The following is a 20622-nucleotide window of genomic DNA, read 5'->3' as shown; positions in this document are numbered from 1 at the left end:
TGAATAAAAAATAATAATACAAAATAAAACGGAACAAAATCAAGGAACAAGTCGGGTGCCAAAGCTAAAACATAAATATAAAACATTGAACTTCTGACCACAATATGCGAAGTGTCGACCCCACGATGGAGGCAGGTCCAACCCAGAGAGGTTTGATTACTGTAGACGTGTCCTGAGCTCTGAGGGCTTTAACTCAGGGACACACAGCTGGGATGTTGAGGTTGGAGACAGTACATACTGGTACCTGGGAGTGTTAGCAGAGTCCGTCCTGAGGAAGGGGGTTGTGGAGGATGGACGCTGGGGAATCTTCTTGTACAGAGGTGCATACAGAGCAGGAGACACTGCTCTCACAGTGAGACAGAACCCCCAGAGGATCAGAGTGCAGCTGGACTGGGACAGAGGAAAGCTGTCATATTCTGACCCTGATACACACTTTCTTACAATCTTACCAATCAAAAGCGTACTTTATTTTACTTACTTAAGTCTGAAAACTTTAACATTTAACATCAAGCTTGTAGAGCTAGTAGCTAACAGTGGCAGTCCACAGACCACACACAAACAGCCCCAGAACAGGAGTCACTGCTCAACACAGTGAGAACTAGTTAGATTTACCATGTTCACTCAACAAGGTGAGAACTAGTTATATAGTGTGAACGATTCATATGTGAATGTGGAAGTGTGTTTCATTCGTTTGTGAACGGACAGTCTGAATTATTTCCTAAACGGCCCCTCATGTAGTCTGTCACTATCATGTCTCTTAGGCCTATTGTAGAAATTAGATAATTAAACCAAGCCACTGATAACGTAGCCTTTCACTGAACAGTTAGTAAAAGGGCTTAACATAGCAAAATTTGACTGACAGTAGGCCTAAATCTATCTATTCTATTTTTTGTGCAATCGTAAGTTTCACCTTATGAAAACAAGACTCGCTTTCTAGGTATCAAACCAAGGAATCGATACCGTTGCACCCAAGCAACGCTCGACTGAGGAATGCAGAGACGAAGGCCTAGCTGTGGTTTCCCACCTCGCGAATCTCCGAGGTCTGAATAGCCTAAATGACGCAGATTCTGCACAATGTTTCTCGTGACCCATCCACACATCCTTTGTTGTTTTCACATTCTGAGAAAGCTGCGTTAGATTCACGAGACCACATCCACCTCCAGCGCAAGGCCAGATCTAGGCTATAAGATGCAGCAACAGGGTCTAAACGTGTCACTTAACTCTGCAACACATACAGCCCAGATCTCTCTTCACACTCCTTCATGGTAAGCTGAAATCAAAGTCTCATCGAAATAGGTTGCGATTAAAAAAAAACTTGTTTAAATTAAGGTTTATCAATTTGTATGTTATGAAAATTTTTATCTAGATCTCAACGACCTATGCTAAACCAAATATACGTTGTTGTTTTTTTTACTGTTCATGGGAATGTTTTGCAAGCAACACATATAAACTATCTACTCGTAGATTATCTTTGCACTCTTTCATTGAGAATTTGAAATTATCAACAGATTACGTGATCATAATTAAAAGATGAAAACACATGAGAATCAATATAAATCATTAGAAATCAAGAGAACCAATATAATCATCAATTGAGTCAAGAGTAAAATTCCACTTGGAATTTGTAATATAAATAGTATGTTTTTCTTTTTTAAATATTTTTTTTGTTATCTTTGTTATCTTTGCTATTCATGTAATTATTTGACACTCCATTTCTACCCTACCTCCTGTTGCATAACCTCCAGATCCGAATGATGTTGAGGCTGGTTACCATGGTAACCTCAGCCCTCCTGGTGTCCACCACCTCTCACCCCCCCTTCTCCTCTCACCCCCCCTCCTCCTCTCCCTCCCCCTCCTCCTCTCACCCCCTCTCCTCTCACCCCCTCTCCTCCTCTCCCTCCCCCTCCTCCTCTCACCCCCTCTCCTCTCACCCCCTCTCCTCTCACCCCCCCTTCTCCTCTCACCCCCCCTCCTCCTCTCCCTCCCCCTCCTCCTCTCACCCCCTCTCCTCTCACCCCCCCTCCTCCTCTCCCTCCCCCTCCTCCTCTCACCCCTTCTCCTCTCACCCCCCCTCCTCCTCTCCCTCCCCCTCCTCCTCTCACCCCCTCTCCTCTCACCCCCCCTTCTCCTCTCACCCCCCCTCCTCCTCTCCCTCCCCCTCCTCCTCTCACCCCCTCTCCTCTCACCCCCCCTCCTCCTCTCCCTCGTCTTCATCCAACTCCTCTTCCTCCTCCCCCTCTTTGAGCTGCCCCTGGCCCTGTAAGTGTTTGTCCAACACAACGGTCGCATGCGAGGACCAGAAGCTGGAGTCCATCCCTGACCTCCCCCAGGGCGTACAGCAGCTCTACATCTCTCACAACCTCATCCAAGCTCTCCCTTCCTCCGGCCTGGCCGACCTACAGGTCCTCGACCTCACCAAGAACCGCCTCCACACCTTCCTGTCTCCCACTTACACCTGGCCCAACATGAGCCGCCTGGAAAAGCTGTACCTCACAGGGAACCTTCTGGGTTCGCTGGCTCCTGGGCAGCTACAGGGCCTCTCTGCCCTGATCCTGCTGGACCTGAGCGAGAACAACATGGACGCCCTCCCCGCCGGTGCCCTCCGAGGTTTGGGCCTCTTGAAGATGTTGTTCCTCAGCATCAACCAGATCTCCAGGCTTCAGCGAGGGGCTCTGCACGAGGCCTCCGCCCTCAGGGAGCTCCACCTGAGCAGCAATGCCATAACCGACCTGGAGGCCGGCGCGTTCCAGAACAGCGGATCCCTGGACAAGCTGGTTGTGTCTCGTAACCGTCTGACGGAGGTCCGGGCGGGCGGCCTTGCCGGGGCTGCAAACCTCACGCACCTGGACCTGAACGGGAATGCGCTGGCGGCCGTTCCTGTCGACGCGTTGAGGGACGTGCCGCTGCTCTGCTACCTCTACCTCCAGAAGAACAGAATCGCTTCTCTTCCGGAAGGTTCCTTCTCCCGGCTACAACAGCTGAGGAGTCTGGACCTCAGCAGCAACTGGCTCCAGAACGTATCTGAGGGCTCTTTAAGCGGTAGGACACTCATTCATCGTAATATTTGCATTTACGTACCTGTAGTTCTTCAGGGCACTTTGGTTTCTGTTTCTTGTGAACTGTACAAAACTGTTGAGGAACAAAGAGTATGTAGTTATTAGACATTTTTTGCGTGATGCTTTGAATTTAAAAATGCATTTTAAAATCGACTGCAGAATCAGTCACTCTATCTTTCTATCAACGTGTCCAGGTCTGACGCAGCTCAGCTCTCTGGACCTGAGTTTCAACCTCCTCCAGTCACTCCCCTCCGGCCTGTTTGAGAACCTGACTAGTCTAGAGACATTAGATCTTTATCACAACGCCCTGACATCACTTCCTGTCGGACTGTTCCAGAACCTAACAGCATTGATCGAGCTGCAACTAGACAGCAACAATCTCTCCATCGTAGCTTTGGGGGTTTTCGAGGGTCTGTCTAACCTCAGGGAGCTCCAGCTAGCTAACAACCACCTCACCGACCTCGACCACGCGTCCTTCTCCACCCTCAGGTCGCTACGGAAACTCTACCTCGACCACAACGCCCTACACAGGCTTCCCAGAGGCCTCTTCCACAGGAACAGGAAACTGAGAGAGCTGCAGCTGGACAACAACAAGCTCAGGTCCCTCCCCTTGCCTCTCCTCCGCCACCTGTCCAGCCTCACCATCTTGAAACTCTCCCACAACCTCCTCTCCTCCCTCCACTCGGATCAGTTCTCGGGTCTCACCCGTCTGAAGGAACTTTTTCTCAACGACAACCAGTTGGAAGTGGTTCCCAAAGGACTGTTCGTCAGCCTTAACAGCCTGAAGCTCCTTGACCTGGACAACAACCGTCTCTCGGCTCTGAGCCCGGAGGTCTTCGAGGACCTGTCCGCCCTGAAGGAGCTCCATCTCAGCTTCAACCATCTACACGAGCTCCCCCCTCACGCCTTCCGCTCCCTGGGTCGCCTCCGCATGCTCCTGCTCCAGAACAACCGTCTCTGGGACCTGGACGCTCTGGTTCTCGAGCCGCTGCAGAGCCTAATGGAGTTGGATCTGGACAACAACCAGCTCGAGCGTCTCCCCCGCCAGGTGTTCCGGGGGCTCGCCCACCTGCAGGACGTCCACCTCCGCTCCAACCGCCTGGAGACGCTGGAGGTGGGAACCCTGGCGCACCTGGGGAACGTGACCATCATCCACCTGGAGGGGAACCCGTGGAACCCGTGCTCCTTTCCTCCTGGGCTGCTGGAGGAACTCTCTCCCCACCTGCGAGGACTCAGACCCTGTTCTGCTCTCAGCTCCGTCTGCTGTCTGACACCGGCACTTCCTCTGAAGATCCTGCTGGTTTCCGTGTTAACAATCCGCAGCTTAGGGTGACATACATTTGTGGTTTTGCATGTTCAATTTTTTTTTTCTTGCTCCTTTTATGTGACACTTTCAGACCTTGTCTTTGTTTGCACAGTGGCACCTGCCTTTGTGCAGTTCTTGGTGTATAACTGTAAATGCAGCGCTAAGCTGAGATCTGTTTCGATTAAAATCATGCATGTCTTATAATATTTCTACGTTTGATTATGCTCAAAGGATTCATTTGGTTGTAAATAGCAGCTCATTGAAAAGTTGATATGCCAGGTCCTTGTTTATTCATTGCTGACACACCCACACCGCAATTTGGAAACGACTTTCAACAGGGTCAAAGGTCACGATTAACTCTAAACAGAGATTTGGGACGGAAACTCATGGAACGCAGGGGTCAGGCAGTTTGGGGTTCGGCCAGGGTAACCCCAACTCTGGTTCCCTGACCTCCCGCACTGCATTGTGGGATGCTGCGGTTAACTGGGAGACCAGGAAGTGGTCTTGTCACAGTGTGAAATGTCTCTTACTCCAACCTTGACGGCTGTCCTGTCCTGTTTCCCCCTGTGTATGCATCATGAGGTTTGGAAAATAAAAAGGATTTGGATTCTCAGGGTTTCTTGGAGATTAGATTGTAAACACTGCATGACAATCTGGCTTGCCAACTGAACTCCTTGAACAGGAACAGTCTAGCACGCACCTGATAAGGAAGGCATCACTGATAACAAATCACTCAATGAAAGTCGATAGAAACGAACGTAACCCTATGAGGTTGCCACGTGAACACAAGACTACTTGACCTCACACACCCTCTGTTATCTCTCTGTATTTCCAAACACAAAGTGAATAATTATTTCCTGGTCACATGTTACAGTGCACTTCCTGTTGTACCGGCGCATGGGACATGAAGGTAAATAAATGTCTTATATCGCTGCCTATCACCCCAAGTTCCTCCTCACCCCAACCAAGTTTATTCATATTCTGTTTCCCAGGCTGTTGTGCTGGAACCAGGAGGTTGGCTTCCATCTCAGGATCTCGGGGAGGGACAGGTAGCATGTATGGGGCACAGGAAGGGATGTCACAGGAAGTGATGTCGCTGATCGATTTCCCAATGGGTGAGGTCGCAGAGGGGCAGTGCAGCGATCGGTTCAGCACCAGAAGCATTCTGACTGTAGGAAAAGAAAAATCACCGGAACTTGTTGGTTAACCATGTGAGAGGCTGTTTGTTATACAGTAGAAACCTGTCACCTACCTGATCTTTCTAATGATGCACACGCTATGGTCCCATCCTACAGGAACCAATCAGCATGCAGGCTCCAAATTTCATTATAAAAAAGAGACACAAACCACTTTTGGTTTCACTGGTTTTATCGTCAATAGCAACCTTTCACAAGCACGCAGTACATAGACAACACTGGTTAGAGTAACCTTTGTAACCTTCAATCAATAAGTTAGGCTCTGCTCACCGTAACAGTATATATCTACCAGCACCAATGTCCTTCTACTCTACAAAAGGCAACATGTTGAAAATCTTTGATTTCAAGGACAGTGTTTTTTTTTTTACCCTTCAAAAATAATTTGGGATGTAGATCCTCACAGTAGCTGCTGTAGGTGTGTGTGTAACAGGTGCATGTCTGAAGGCTTGTCATGAAAACATCTTGATGACCAAACCCGTGTACACCTCAGCTTCTGCCAGTTAGTAGACCCGCTCCCGCCGCAACAAAAAACAAACCCCTCAAAAGATCAAGACACCAAATGGTCCTCATCCTCCCTACAAACATGACATCTACAGACACAACTCAGATAAACGCCTGCGTCCACTCCAGACAAACAAGCCAAACTTAACATCTCCCCCCCCCCGCTTCAGTTATCTTTTCAGACATAAAGACACTTGTGATCCTTCAGGTTCCTCAGGTAGGAGAAACTCTTGCCGCACTTGTCGCACATGAACAGCTTCTCCCCGGTGTGGATCTGGAGGTGAGCCTTCAGGCTGTTCCCCTGGTTAAAGCTCCGGCCACACTGCTCACAGCTGAAGGGCTTCTCTCCCGTGTGGATGCGCTGGTGTCGGTTCAGGTTCCCTGTGTTGCTGAAACGCTTCCCGCACGTGTCGCAGCTGAAGGGCTTCTCCCCGGTGTGGACGGCCTGGTGCGTCTTCAGGCTGCTCTGCTGCGTGAACATGCGGCCGCAGGTCTCGCAGGTGAAGGGCCGCTCGCCCGTGTGAGTCTTCAGGTGAGTCTTCAGGTAGCTGGAGGACTTGAAGGCCTTCCCGCAGAGGCTGCAGGTGTGAGGCTTCTCCACGGTGTGCTGCTCCTGGTGGGAGCGCAGGTGGGACAGCGAGGCCAGCGTCCCGCCGCACACCGAGCATGTGCAGGGCATCTCCGCCGCGTGAGACTGGAGGTGAGTCCGGAGGGAGTTCACGCAGGCGAGGCCGGCACTGCATGCCACGCAGGTGAAAGGCTTCTCGCCCGAGTGCGAGCGCTGATGCATCTTCAGGGCGCTGCGCTGGATGAAGCTCTTCCCGCAGGTCTGGCAGCCGAAGGGTCGTTCCCCCGTGTGGATGCGCTGGTGGGCTTTCAGCGTGTCCGCCTGGTTGAAGCTCTTCCCGCACGTGGCGCAGCCGAAAGGCTTCTCGCCGGTGTGTATGCGCTGGTGCCGGTGCAGGTTACCGGGGATGCTGAAACGCTTGCCGCAGATCTCGCAGTCGTAAGCGCGCTCGCCCGTGTGCACGATCTGGTGCATCTTCAGGCCGTGGGCGCGGTTGAAGCTCTTGCCGCACTGGTCGCAGCGGAAGGGCCGCAGCCCGGCGTGGAGCCTCTGATGGTTCCTCAGGAGCTGCTTGAGGGTGAAGCCCTTCCCACACACGTCACAGGTGTGCGGGCGTTCGCCCGTGTGCAGCAGCAGGTGAGAGTCCAGGCTGCGCTTAAAGGAGAAGCCCCTCCCACACTGCGGACACAGGAAGGGCTTCTCCGAGGCGGCGTGGAGTGCCTGGTGGGCCTTGAGCTGTAGGAGCTTGCTGAAGGGTTTCCTGCAGTGTTTGCAGCTCAGCTGGGGCTGGTTCTCCTTCTTGGGGCGGCCTCGCCGGGCGACGCCGGCCCGTGGTCGGGAGAACCTCCTGGGCCTGGCTGAGGCCTCCAGGCCCCCTGGCTCCCCCACCTGGTAGTCTGGGTCACTGTCGTCCTGGTCCCGGGGTTCGGGGAACAGGCTGTCGTCGGGGGTGGCGTGGTCGAGGTAGGCCTCCAGGCCTTCCTCTGTGATGATGACCCGCTGGATCTTGTCCTCACCAGAGGAGCGCTGGGAGGGAGAGATGGAGAGGGATGGAGAGAGAGGAAGGGAGGGCATTACAGCTGTACTGTGCAGATGATCTGTAAAGACCATGGTTTATCTTCTATCATAGATGGATGATACTGCTCTCTGGAGTGTAACTTCTCATAAAGCAGTCTAACAGGAAGCTTATATTTACTATAACAGGTACCTCATATTTAACAGGAAGCTCATATTTAACAGGTACCTCATATTTAACAGGAAGCTCATATTTAACAGGAAGCTCATATTTAACAGGTACCTCATATTTAACAGGTACCTCCTATTTAACAGGTACCTCATACGCTCGTCCCTTCCACAGGTGGATGATGGGGGATCGTTTCACTTCCGAATCATCTGCGATACGGACTAAAAGAAAAAAAAGACCACAGCAATCGATATCCAGACCAAAATCTATGGCTTATTAACTTCTCCAATCACTCAACACAAACACAAACCTAACTTGATCTGAGTTAGTGGCTGTAAGGATGAGATATCTCAGCAGGCAGGCCGGAAAGAGTCACGACAATTATAAAAAGGGTTGACTTGGTTTTATTAGCTCGACGTCGGATCATGCCACCAATCCACAACAGAGTGGCTAGCATGAGTGAAGACTCTCTCTTACAAGAGTGCTTAAATACAGTATCTGGACATTTTCAGACATAGAATGCACAAAATCGCTTCCTTAACGGGTCTTCAGTGGTCAGTACACTGATACACTAGAACGTTCAGCAGGTGAAGTGGTCGTTAATCACATAAGCCCTATTTGTACATGATTTTCCTTACTGTCTCCCCATTGTCTGGACTGCATGCCATATTTTGCTCAGAGGGGGCCTCGCTGCATGACCTCTTGACCTTATAGAGACTCAAGCTTCTACCCAGAAACTCTGCCTTACAGTGGCTAAAGGAAAGATACCCACATCTTGACAGTGGTCTGCAACCCTGCTCCTGGAGAGCTACCGTTCTGCGGGGGTTTCGCTCCAAGACTAATCTAGCACACCTGCTTCTAATAACTGAATAACTAATAACTAACTTGTTACAACTTGGGGTTGGAGCAAAGACCTTCTGGAAAGCAGCCCCCAGGACCAGGGTGGTCGACCCCCAAAACCAACAGCCCTCACCTGTTTGTGTCCTGTGACTGATCTTGGCTTCGTCGCCACGGTGACCGTTCTCCGAAGTGCCCTCCCTCCCGCCGCTGCCTTCCAGAAGGGTCCGTAGCTCCGTCTCCATGGCGTCCAGCCGAGCCCTCAGATCCTCCTTCTCCATCTCACTCTGGGAGGCTTCCAGGCGCAGCACGGCCGAGCACTCCTCGAAGAGCTGGCAGATCTTCTCCATCACCTCCTGGGCCAGCTGCTCCATGAAGGAGGCGAGCTGGGTGACCTGGAGGAGGAGGAGCAGGAAGGAGACAAGGAGAAAGGAGACAAGGAGGTAGTGTATGGGTTGACAGACATATCTTAGTGGCTAGTACATATTATTGAATAAAATGCGTCATGCACTATTCACTTTAATTAGCTGATGAATATAAAACGGTGCCGGGGTATACTTTATGAACTTTTGGTAGCTTTAACCAATCGCTAGCGTAGTTTGAATGTTCCCTAGACACACAACAGATAGATACTCCAAAATGGCGCCCCATTAATTTATTGCCATTTATGTCCTGGATTCAGAACACGCATCTACAATTGTTCAATTAAATGAACAGAAAAACTAGCACATGCACAGAAGAATGTATCAAATGACAAACATTTGATTCAAAAACCGGAAGCTAGCGTTGAATTGCTCCTTCGCTAGTTGTTCTATTTCTATGTTGTTGATATCAGCTGGTCGTCTAGACAGGTTGGGGAGGGATCAAATAATGTCAATATTTTTCTTTACTGTAACATGCATCGTAACAACGTTATTCCCGCCGTTTATACCTTTTCGTTTGGGCTATTTGTGTTGTCGTCTGCTGTTTCCACTTCAGACCTAGATGCAACACAGCCGTCCACAATTGTGCTCATTTCTGCAATACTGGCTTTGACCATTGACTCCAGAATAGAGCCAATCTGGTCCTGTAAAATTGACATATTTGCCAATGGTTACATCCAGTCTTCCTGGTGGACTCAGGACAATTAATATCAACACTACTACAACGTAGTATTCGCTATGCCAGCTACTTTGCTAGCTTAGCAACAATGCAATGCTATCGACTGTCGCGAAATGACTCGAAACGTGACCCAACATGCCCTGCTTACTGTTCCGGATCATGTGTACTTCAAAATAAAAGTTCGCGTGTAAACTCGCTCGTGAAGGGCACACCTGCAACATAGAGACATCATTCGGTTTTTATGTATTTACATTAACTGTGAACCGAAATACATGTGCTGCATGCCGACTAAAACAAGGTATTAAAGGTGAAAATGTTATGACATTTTTATTTTATTGCTGACAACTCGCAACCTGTGTCACAGTTCCGACAACAAAACACTTCAGAGTAAAATCGCGTGCTTAAACCATGACCTAAAAAATTTGTATTGGGTAAAGAAAATCGTCTATGGCATCCAAATCTAGTTGAACAGAGTTTTTATTGGCAGCTTGTGTCATCTTTGCACACACTTGTGCTCTTTGAAGTTCCTTGCGTAGGCAAAGCTCTTTCCGCACTTGTCACAGAAGTAAGGCCTCTCCCCAGTGTGCACCTGCATGTGGGCCTTCACGTTGTGAGCCTGGCTGAACTGTTTCCCGCACACGTCACAGCTGAACGGCCTCTCTCCCGTGTGCACCAGCATGTGCCTCTTCAGGTTCCCGCTGATGGTGAACGTCATGCCGCACATGTCGCACGCGTACGGTCGCTCGCCCGTGTGCGTGCGCGCGTGAAGCCTCAGGGTGTTGGGTAGACTGAAAGCCCGGCCGCACACACCGCAGGTGTGGAACCTCTCCCCCGTGTGGGTCTTCTGGTGAGTGACGCAGGTGGCCTTCTGGGAGAAGGTCCTCCCGCACGTGGAGCACTCGAAGGGTTTGGCGCCCGTGTGCACCAGCTGATGCACCTTCAGGTTCCCTACGGAGCTGAAGGTTTTCCCGCAGCTGTCGCAGCCGTGCCGCCGTCCGGGGGCGGCGCGGCTCTTCCCGTCCTCGGCGTGGACTCGCTGGTGTTTCCTCAGCGCACAGTTGTAGACGAACGTCTTTCCGCAGACGTCGCACATGAACGGCTGCGAGCCGCCGTGCACCTGCATGTGTCCCTTGAGGATGCTGCGCTGGTGGAAGCGCTTCCCGCACACGGCGCACGCGTGCGGCTTGGCGCCCGAGTGGAGGAGGCGGTGCCTCCGCAGGTTGGTGAGGTGGCCGAAGCGGGCTCCGCAGTCGTCGCATTTAAAGGCCCTCAGGCCGGTGTGGACGATCTGGTGGGACTTCAGAGCCCGTTCTGTGACGAAGCCCTTGTGGCACTGGTCGCACGTGAACGGCTTGTCCTCGGCGTGGATCCGTCGGTGGACTGAGAGGTAGCCGGCTTGGGAGAAGCTCTTCCCGCACGTGGGGCAGGTGTACGGCTTCTCCCCGGAGTGAACCCTCTGGTGCACCGCCAGGCTGTTCCGTGTGGTGAATCCCTGGCCGCAGGTCTGGCAGACGAAGGGCTTGACGTCGGCGTGTACAAACCCGTGAGACCGCAGCGCCCCCTCGCCGCGGAACGATTTCCCGCAGACCTGGCAGGCGAAAGGCCGGTCTTCGGAGTGCCACCGGACGTGCCTGCTCAGGGACGCCTTGTAGACGAAGGTCTTGTGGCAGCGGGGGCAGCTGTGAGGCTTGTCCCCCGTGTGGACCCTCCGGTGGTGCTCCAGCACGCTGCTCAGACTGAAGCTCCGCCCACAGACGTCGCACGCAAACGAGCGTCTCGCTCGCAGGTTTATGCGGAAGACCTGTTTCTCCGGGGTCCCTGGTGTCTCTGCGTCCGGGTGCCTCTCCTCGAGGGGGCTCGGAGCGTGTTTGGGGCTCACGGGACCCCGTGAGGGATGGTCACCGGCTGGTTGGTTGTTCTCGGTTAGCGAAGGTGGCGTGGTGGAGATTCGGGAGGGTCGGGTCGTCTCTTGGGATGGGCTTTCTCCAGGCGCACTGACGACATCACAGGGATCTGGAGAAGAAAAACAATGTTTGGGTGAATAAAAACACTTGGGACAACATCCTCACACTCGTTGTCGTGGTTACACAAAATCCCTTCACCTTCCTTGCTGGCTGGTTCTGTGTCTTCTGAGTTCGCCTCGATTTTATCTGGCGGATCTACGTTGGCCCCATCCTGAAAAACACAATTAAATAAATGAAAAAGAAAGCATGATAAATGGTTGATGTCCTTACAACACGAGCGACGTCCACTCACCTGGTTGAGGTGCGCAGGTGAGGCTGGTATTCCGTTCAGCTCGAGACGTTTCCTCAGGGTCTCGTTTTCCTGTTGTAGGACGGAGGAGCACTCCGAGAACAGCCTGCATAGTTTACGAACCACCTCTGTAGTCAACAGCTGGACAAAGGACGGCAAGTGCGCCTGGTAAGGCGAAGCGAGAAAAAACAGGGAAATCAGTGAGTTTATTACTTGTAGTTCAACCACACTGACCTTTTGAGGTAAATACAGAGTAGACCCGTGTGTTGCCTTGAGTTTAATGACAGCTATTCTGGATGGACACTTTCAATGAACAAGTCGTTCTACAGCGTATAGGCAATGTGACCTGCTTAGCAGTCTCTCTCTGACAAAAAGGCGCCGTACCTGTTTCTGGGGGCGATCCTTCACATTAGCGATGTCTTCTCGAATACAAGGTATTTCATTGCACGATTCCCCACTCGGCTGATTCCCTGTTCGGCTTATTTCAGCTAGTGCACCCTCGACGAAAATAGACAATATTGAAATTGTTTCCGTTCGAAATGTGTCACTGACAGACATTTTTTGTATATTTAGCATTCATTAATATGATCATTCTTGAACCAAAGATGTATTCCGATATGAGAAGCGCAACATAGACCAAAGTAGGTTATCTCGTTTGAAGCATTTCTATTAGCTTCTACCAGTTATATTCAACTTCCGGTTACTCTGATATTTCAAAATAAAAGCCAGCGAGATTTATGATTCAAGTACAAACTGACAAAACCTTCCACATTTTTGAACAGGGGTTTATTAACTAATGAATAACTTTGTACAAGACAATACAAAGTAATAGTATCGTCAGAATCAGTCCCAAGAACAATGCTTACAGACTTTACATTTTGTAAACAGACTGTTACAGTCAAGGCAAAATTAGCAGTAAGAAACCACAAGTGCAAAACCTGCAATCATATAAATATCTACTTTGGCTTTAGTATAAAAACAAAAAATAATAATTAAAGAAAAAAAGATTAAAGACAGATCTGTCAGACATACTATTTATTTTTTACTTTCTGAGTTCCAGAGCTGGCTAAAGATTTCTGAATCACATCCTCACAACTGTGTCTTCTGAAATGTCTCACATCAGAAAAACCTTTTCCACACTTCTCACAGGAATGTTGTCGCACCCCCGTGTGAGTCTGCATGTGGGACTTGAGGTTGTTGGTCTGGCTAAACTTCCTCCCACACACCTCACAGCTGTACCGTTTCTCTCCCGTGTGCACCCTGACGTGTCTCTGCAGGTTCCCGCCGACCCGGAACGCCATCCCGCAGGTCGCACACTTGAAGGGCTTCTCCCCGGTGTGCACGCGTTTGTGTGACTCCACGTCGGACTTCAGCACAAACTTCTTTCCACAGATGTCGCAGGCGAAGGGCTCGGCGCCCGTGTGCCGTTTCAGATGGTACTCGTAGGAGAACTTCAAGAGGAAGCGTTTCTCACACGCCGCACACTCGTAAGGCAGCTCCGCCGCGTGGAAAGTCTGATAATGGCGGCTCAGGACGTATTTGGTGGCGAAGGCTTTCCCGCAGAAGCTGCAGGCGTGCTCTCGGGGTCCCGGGCTGTGGTTGTCTTCGTGTCTCCTCAGGTTAGCCAGGGAACTCAAACTCCTCAGGCACACTTTGCAGCTGAAGGTTTTTTTTTGCTCGCTGTGAACCGTACGCTTGTGTCTCAGCAACTGGAAATTGAAGGAGAACTTCTTCCCACACGCGTCACACATGAAGTCTCTGGAATTGCTGTGAACCGACACCAGGTGCTCTCTGAGGGCAGTGGACTGAGTGTAGACCTTCCCGCACTGATCACAGCCGTACGGCTTCTCTCCGGTGTGGATCACCATGTGTCTGGCCAGGTTTCCAGAGTAGGAAAAACAGAGTCCACAGGCCTGGCACTGATGTGGCTTCTCTCCTGTGTGGACCAGCCTGTGCTTGGAAAGGCCCGGCTTGGTTCTGAAAGCCTTGCTGCAGTCCGGGCACTGAAACGGCCGTTCGTCGCTGTGTATCCGTTCGTGGCACTTCAGGTGGAAGGAATTCCGGAAGCTCTTCCCACAGGTGCTGCAGACGTAAGGCCTCTCACCCGTGTGAATGGTCAGGTGATCTTCCAGGTAGTGTTTCTGGGCGAAACCCTTTCCACAGGTGGGACAGGTGAACGGTTTCCCTGACGTGTGCGTGAGCTCGTGGGATTTCAACCGTTGTAGCGTGGCAAGCGTCTTCCCACACACCCTGCAGCCAGGGCGTTCCGCATGCTGCCCGCGCATGTGGTTACCGAGGGAACCGGAAAACTTGAACGTTTTTCCGCACTGCCCACAGACGTACGGCTGCTCCTCCGAGTGAAAGCGGCGTGCGTGTTTCTTTAATTCTGCGTAGTAACGGAACTTCCTGTCGCATACATCACATTTCACATGTTTTTCCTCTGCGGCGAAACGAGCGCCTTTCTCGTCTGGGTTTCCGGTGTTCTCTGAGGACACCGGGACACGTGTGGGGAAGCTGTGCTCTCGGGCAGAACCAGGCGTTGGGTTCTCAGGGAGGGGTTCTGCCTGGTGCCCAGGGCCCAGGACGGCCTCTCTGGAGGGGCTGGCCTCCCTGACAGGGCTGGGCTCTGCAGCTTCCAGGGACTCTGAACAGTCATCCTCCATGGAGGCTGATTCCACCAGAGGTCCACCGTGTACGGCTGCAAGACAAGAGAGGAAGAAGATTATGAAAAAACACAAGACTAAGAGACGAATCGTTTGACAAGATTGATTTGATAATTTCCAGGCCTACATGTGTTGACACAAAAAAAAAAAAAATATATATATATAGAGAGAATAACTACTAGGCCAGTGTGATGCATTAGTAGAAAACTGTAGAATTGAAAATAGGATATCATACCATTTCCAGGACTTGAGATATCAAGCTCTGGGTTCAGCTCACTTGCATGGGTCTGTGTCTGCAGATTTAAGGTAAGCGCTGTGCTTGACTTCAAATTCCTTTTCTGCTTCACAAGGTGTTTTGTGGCTGTGTGCAATTCCATCTTCATTTCCCCACGTCCATTGCGTTGAGTCGAACTACTTTGGTTTGTTTGACATACCTCTCCTGCTGATATGGAGTCTTGCACTGCAAGCAAAAGTCAAGCCGACATTAAAGTATTACAATGCTAATAACTCAACGCTATTTAGATAATTATATAGCCTATATATATGGGTAGGCGCTTTAGCTAGCCGTCTGACCTTTATTCCTCGCAACGTTCAACCGCATAGTTTCCTCTTCGCTGTCCACCTGTGCCACCTTGTTTTTCCTAATGCCCAGCTCTTTTTCCATGTCGGAGCACCTGGCGTTCAGAATGTTTCCGGAGTGTACGATGAGCTCCAAAAACACACGGCATAATGTGCGGATAGCTTCTTCCACCATCAAATTCATGATAGTGGAAAACTGCCCCTGTAGAGTAATTCAGACAAAAGATGCAACAGCCGGTTTAACTTAAATTGTACGATACCGCGTTATTTACGTAACAAACAACAAAACGTACAACTTGATAATTGCTACAGGTTGCTATATATAATTGCTATAGCTGTACATACTTTAAGGTGCCGTTGTGTTCTCATTCTTACCTGCCAGTTTGGATTGTGTGCGACGACGTTCAATTCCACCACAATTGCTTTAGTTACTACCGCCATAATCGACGTTGCCTGGGACTTGAAAGTATCGAGAAGAAACGTTTTCATTTCTTTTGACATCTTTATAATAGCTGCAAGTTTTACACTGGTGTGTATAGTACTTATTTACAACTGTCATGGGTTAAACTCTGAACTCCTGCTTATTCTGTCAGCTGCAGCAGTTCCGATTTAAACAGCGGAAGTAGTTTTCTCACACCGGAAGTAGTGGGATGTTGACAACATGGAGGGCTGTGTCCGTGACTGCCCCCAGCGGCCGTAAGCAAACATTTCAATGGACAATATATCCTTGTGTCTGGAAATGGGGCTTTCCTCGGCAGTTGTAGACTACAAGTGCAGGCAAAAAGTTTAAAGTATTGTCATAGTGACAAAGTATTTAGGTGATGTAGGCTGCAGAATATCACGTACAGAGGCAATTTTTAAAATGTATTATTTAGGCCTATTTTAAATGTCAATTGCCATGGTTTGTTTACAATTCAATAACATAAATACACAATGTTCTCTAGATCTGTGTCTTCTTCACTGGCATTCATAGAGACCTGAAACAATCCAATTACGCCTCTGGTTTAATCTATTCTAATTAGATGATTGCACACTCCATGATTCAGAGACCACAAATGTGACACAGGGTTTGTAAATCTGGTTAATTTTATGTCCTAAAACTCTGTTCATCAAACACAATTTTTAATACAAGATTCGCTCTAACAATCAAAAGTGCAGTATTCATCTAAATTCAATCGAATCAAACCATTAGAGAATTTCAATTAATCACAAATGATAAATACCCCAAATAATGAGAGAATATCACAATAAATGATCAATAATCCTTTGAGGGTTCAGCAACAATAAAGTAAAGATGACACTCATTTGAAATGATGAATCCTGTGTATATTATACATTCATAACAGTTGGTTTGAGAGTTCACTCTCCACTACAATAAATATGTTTATTGGTTGATAGATAAATAGATGGTTATGATTTCACCCACTCATATCCATCCAAACCACCATCTGGGGTTTTTAGTTGCTCATGCCTCACACAATGTAAATAAAAACTATTATGTTTTCTCACATCAATATCTTAAATATAATTAAGGACGAATCAACGTAGAGATGACAGAAAATCAAAACTGAATTAAAGTACCATCGATTTAGCTTTTTTTTATCATGTGCAACTACAACAATTTAGAATACAGTTTCACTCATTGTGTATAACATTGTCCGCACATGTGATTAGACAATAGACATGGTCATGTGATTAGACAACAGACATGGTCATGTGATCGGTAATCGGTTCCAAGCAGGTAAGGTCTGTGGATGTGTTGTCACTCCTTGGAAAGGGGTTCGAAGATCAGGCCAAGTCAGTCTGGGTTTCCTGTTTCTCTCATCAGAAGTCAGTGACGGCCCAACATCATGATGTAGGACAGGTCTCCCAGCCCTGGGACAGCCCAACATCATGATGTAGGACAGGTCTCCCAGCACTGGGACTGCCCAACATCATGATGTAGGAGAGGTCTCCCAGCCCTGGGACAGCCCAACATCATGATGTAGGACAGGTCTAGCCTCTCACAGCCTTGGGTTTGTTCTTACTGCACACTGTATCCGCCGGTCTCTTCAGCGCCTGCTCTTCCTGTGCACGCAGCCAGAGGGTATCAGTCACAATGGAAACTCGTCTGTCATAACATTCTTATTAGAAAGCTGACTCGGGGAGGTGACGGGTGAAAGGTGAAAGGTCAAAGCGGCATTTTTTCCATGTGTCGTTCCACTTCCTGATCCTGACGTGTCGGCTTCCGGTGATTCGGACGCGGGCCGTGCTCTGTTGTGATTGGCTGCTCGGCTGTTTCCAGTGAATCATCAAAAACGCTCCCTCGGGAGTCAAAACCAAGCCCTTCTCCTCTCCATGTCTAGCCACAGCTCCTCCCGCTCCCGCCCAACTCGAACACACCCGCCCCAGCCTCTACCGGAACTGGATTGGCGCTCGTCCTGTCAATGAGCTTCTAGTAGCTATCACGCTAGTCCTGGGCTGAAACGACAACGCAAAGAGCCAAAGAACAGTGCCGTCCGGGAGAGGAGGAGGAAGAGGAGGAGGAAGAGGAGGAGGAAGAGGTGGAGGTGAATGCTCCGGGTTAGAGAACGTCATCCGGCGCCTCGGTGACGGGGGCGTGTCTCTTGCGGCGTGGGCGGAGACTGGAGAAGCAGGAGGAGGTGGAGAGCGCCAAGCGGCTGAGGCCCAGGTTGAGGCAGTGCACCTCGGAGGTGACGGGGACCTCGGAGAACAGGGCGCGGTCGCGGGACAGTCGCAACAGCGTCTCGCTGTTCTCGATGTCCTTGACGATGTTCAGGATCTCCTGACGCTCCACCTGCCGGGTCATGCCCCGGATGTTCAGCACGGCCGAGATGTGCTTCTTCCTGCGGAGACAGGAAGCGGAAACGGAGAGTTGGTGTTTTCTTCTTCTACATTATGATTAAGTCGGATGGCTGCATTTCCCTCGAGATCAATAAAGTATCATCTGCCTGCCTGCCTGTCTGTGTACATTGATGTAAACAAACAGGATTCCTTCTTATGTTTCAACTCCACTGCTAGTCACACAAAGGAACTGAAAACAAATGCAACAAAGGATTCTTTATTTAGCTTTTCGCTAGAGTTATGAATCAGCGTCCGCCCACATATTCACGTGCACAAACTTTCCAGAACTCTGTGTGCCCGCCTATTACCGTATATGACCCCGGTGTATACGCGAGCGCATTAGACTACTGTAAATGACAGGAACCGTCGTAGTAGTGTTCCTGATTGGGACCAGGTTCCCCATAGCCCTGGCCTCTAAAGCCTGAGTGTGTTCTCTCCTGTGGAAAGTACAGGTCAGCGCCCAGCCTTCCCCAGGTCTGGACTATAAACAGCTAACAATACACACCGTGGAGATGACAGTACATGTGGAGGTTTCCAGGACAGCACTGTGGGACTCCAGTGTTCTAAAAGCTGTTCTAATTTTGGGTTGTGTTCCTAAGAACACTCTGTTAGAGGTCGAGTTCTCCCCCCCCCCCCCCCCCCAGACCGCTTTCTGCTTTCCCCCAGGCCAGCCTGTTTACCTGGGGGGGTCATCAGGCCCCCTGGCCCCCCGGGCCCCCCGGCCCCCTGGCACATTAACCCCACTGCCAGCATGTCCCGCCTGAACAGGAAGTGTTGTGCTTCTTCTTCTGCGGAGCTGGAGACCGTCTGTGTTTAACCCCTGACCCCTGCATCTTCATCATCCTTTCCCAGGAGCCACACACACACACACACTCACACACACACACACACACACACTCGCACACACACACACACACTCACACACACACACATACACTCACAGGCACACGGTGCCTTTGATGTGTGCCTGGCAGTGACGGACAAAACTTCCCATCAAAACAAGGAAATGGGTCTTTACTACTTTCCCCAGTCCTCCATCCTTCATCTTTGTTTTTCCACGCAGGTTTGGGTCAGTTAAGGGATCCTATTTAGGGGTTGTTCCAAAGGAACCCCGTTTCACATGTGTAAATGTTTATGAGTGTGTTTGTGTGTGTGTGTATTGTAGTGAGGTCCGCAAGACCACACGGAGCCAACATCTTGCCACACCTGAAGAGTGATTCAATCACATCAGACAAACATAATCAGCCCTTGTGACACCCTCAGTATGCTGATTACCCACCAAACGCCGATGCAAAGGAACCATAGAATTGGGGGGGGGACCTCCCCAATCTACCTAATCAGCCCTCCTGCTAGCTTGCAAGCTTCAAAGGGCCTGATTTAGACAACACGTCTCCAACGACCATTTGCTATCCGTTTCGGCGGCGATTTGAACAAAGAACATACCTTGATCAGAACTTTTGAGGAAAGTTCTTGAGACTTCACCTTTACCACAAGAGTACAAGGTGGAGAATTATGAGAGGGATATTTGTGTTATGTTTGTTACTTTGTTTTAATGTTGTGTTCACTGAAATCTTGATTCTAGTAACAACTCTTTCTTCCTGAAAGATAACCACGTCATTCTTGGTATCTACACGAAGCTATCATAATAAAACAATCATTCAACTATATTTTGTAACTGTACCAAGATGTCCAGAACAATATTTGAACCATCGAATGAACCAGCCAGAGATCAGATCACACCTTTGGTAGGTGTGAAGGAAGGAGGGGGGAGTTGAGAACCCAGCTTCCCCCAATCCACATCTGACCCCAGACGGGTCCTCTCTCGAACTGTATAAAGCCCTAAGATGACCATCAATCTCTGACTCCAGCGAAACCGACCATGGCATGAACGCCATCAGGATTGGCGTTCCAAAGGACGTCGCCAAGCTTCTCCTGAGATTCAACTTCATAGTGAACGCGTCACTATCTGGACGTTTCAACAGAAGAACCAAAAACGCAATTCCAAATGCGACTTCACTGAGATCCCGCAGACTCAGTCACATGACCCAGCGCAGCCGCGCTTTGACTTCAGATTCTTCAAATGGACCTTTGGCGCAAACCGCCCTCAACATCATTGATCAACCCCTGATCAAACGTAACTATGGCTAACGCTCTTTCCTCCTCGACATGGCATTGGCGTGAGCTCTGTTTATGATTTGTAAGGATGTAATCATTGACTGTACAATTTCTGTCTTTCTTTAAGTTAGACCATTTCATTCTGTTCATTGAAACCAATCTCTCATATCAAACCCATAATCCAACTTGTTCATAAGATCTGTTTACCTTACTTGAATAAATTCATTGTAAAGATATTTTGACGTGCGTGTTCACTGATGTTACGATTGGCTCTACACTTAGAACGAATTCATTCCTAAAGATGAGACTGATTATTACATATTAAACATAGGATTCCCTAATGTCCTAAACCAATATTAGGGTGGTGCCCCAAACTTGATGATAAATTAAGTATTTCTATCTTTAAACGAGCAAACCCCG

General features: G+C 49.5%; 4 protein-coding genes across 5 annotated transcripts in view; 1 reads left to right on the top strand and 3 right to left on the bottom strand.

Annotated features, from left to right (window-relative positions):
• The first annotated feature begins 2273 nt into the window (after window positions 1–2273).
• si:dkey-182i3.11 (insulin-like growth factor-binding protein complex acid labile subunit) lies at window positions 2274–4632 on the top strand. The gene is made up of 2 exons (XM_067246823.1): window positions 2274–3039; window positions 3251–4632. The coding sequence occupies exons 1-2, from the start codon at window positions 2466–2468 to the stop codon at window positions 4387–4389; spliced, it is 1713 nt and encodes a 570-aa protein (XP_067102924.1). The 5' UTR covers window positions 2274–2465; the 3' UTR covers window positions 4390–4632.
• Window positions 4633–6224: 1592 nt separating this feature from the next.
• On the bottom strand, window positions 6225–12559 carry LOC136951342 (zinc finger protein 721-like). Its single transcript, XM_067245695.1, has 8 exons — window positions 12386–12559; window positions 12005–12166; window positions 11851–11923; window positions 10251–11761; window positions 9579–9719; window positions 8784–9042; window positions 7961–8031; window positions 6225–7653 (listed from the first exon to the last, which is right to left on the bottom strand). The coding sequence occupies exons 1-8, from the start codon at window positions 12557–12559 to the stop codon at window positions 6238–6240; spliced, it is 3807 nt and encodes a 1268-aa protein (XP_067101796.1). The 3' UTR covers window positions 6225–6237.
• A 229-nt stretch (window positions 12560–12788) lies between these two features.
• Window positions 12789–15814, bottom strand: LOC136951833 (zinc finger protein 665-like). Its single transcript, XM_067246448.1, has 4 exons — window positions 15619–15814; window positions 15238–15445; window positions 14900–15124; window positions 12789–14699 (listed from the first exon to the last, which is right to left on the bottom strand). The coding sequence occupies exons 1-4, from the start codon at window positions 15742–15744 to the stop codon at window positions 13033–13035; spliced, it is 2226 nt and encodes a 741-aa protein (XP_067102549.1). The 5' UTR covers window positions 15745–15814; the 3' UTR covers window positions 12789–13032.
• A 1334-nt stretch (window positions 15815–17148) lies between these two features.
• exoc3l2b (exocyst complex component 3-like 2b) overlaps window positions 17149–20622 on the bottom strand; it is a 32504-nt gene continuing 29030 nt past the window's right edge. For both annotated transcript variants that reach the window (XM_067246947.1, XM_067246946.1), the window contains exon 14: window positions 17149–18089. In XM_067246947.1, the coding sequence (XP_067103048.1) occupies window positions 17807–18089 (283 nt within the window). In that variant the 3' untranslated portion in view covers window positions 17149–17806. The remainder of the gene's footprint in view (window positions 18090–20622) is intronic.

This window comes from Osmerus mordax, chromosome 11, assembly GCF_038355195.1.
Source record: "Osmerus mordax isolate fOsmMor3 chromosome 11, fOsmMor3.pri, whole genome shotgun sequence".
In the NCBI taxonomy this organism is placed as follows: domain Eukaryota; kingdom Metazoa; phylum Chordata; class Actinopteri; order Osmeriformes; family Osmeridae; genus Osmerus; species Osmerus mordax.
The sequence above is the reverse complement of the archived record's forward strand: the minus strand, read 5'-3'. Positions and strand labels throughout refer to the sequence as shown.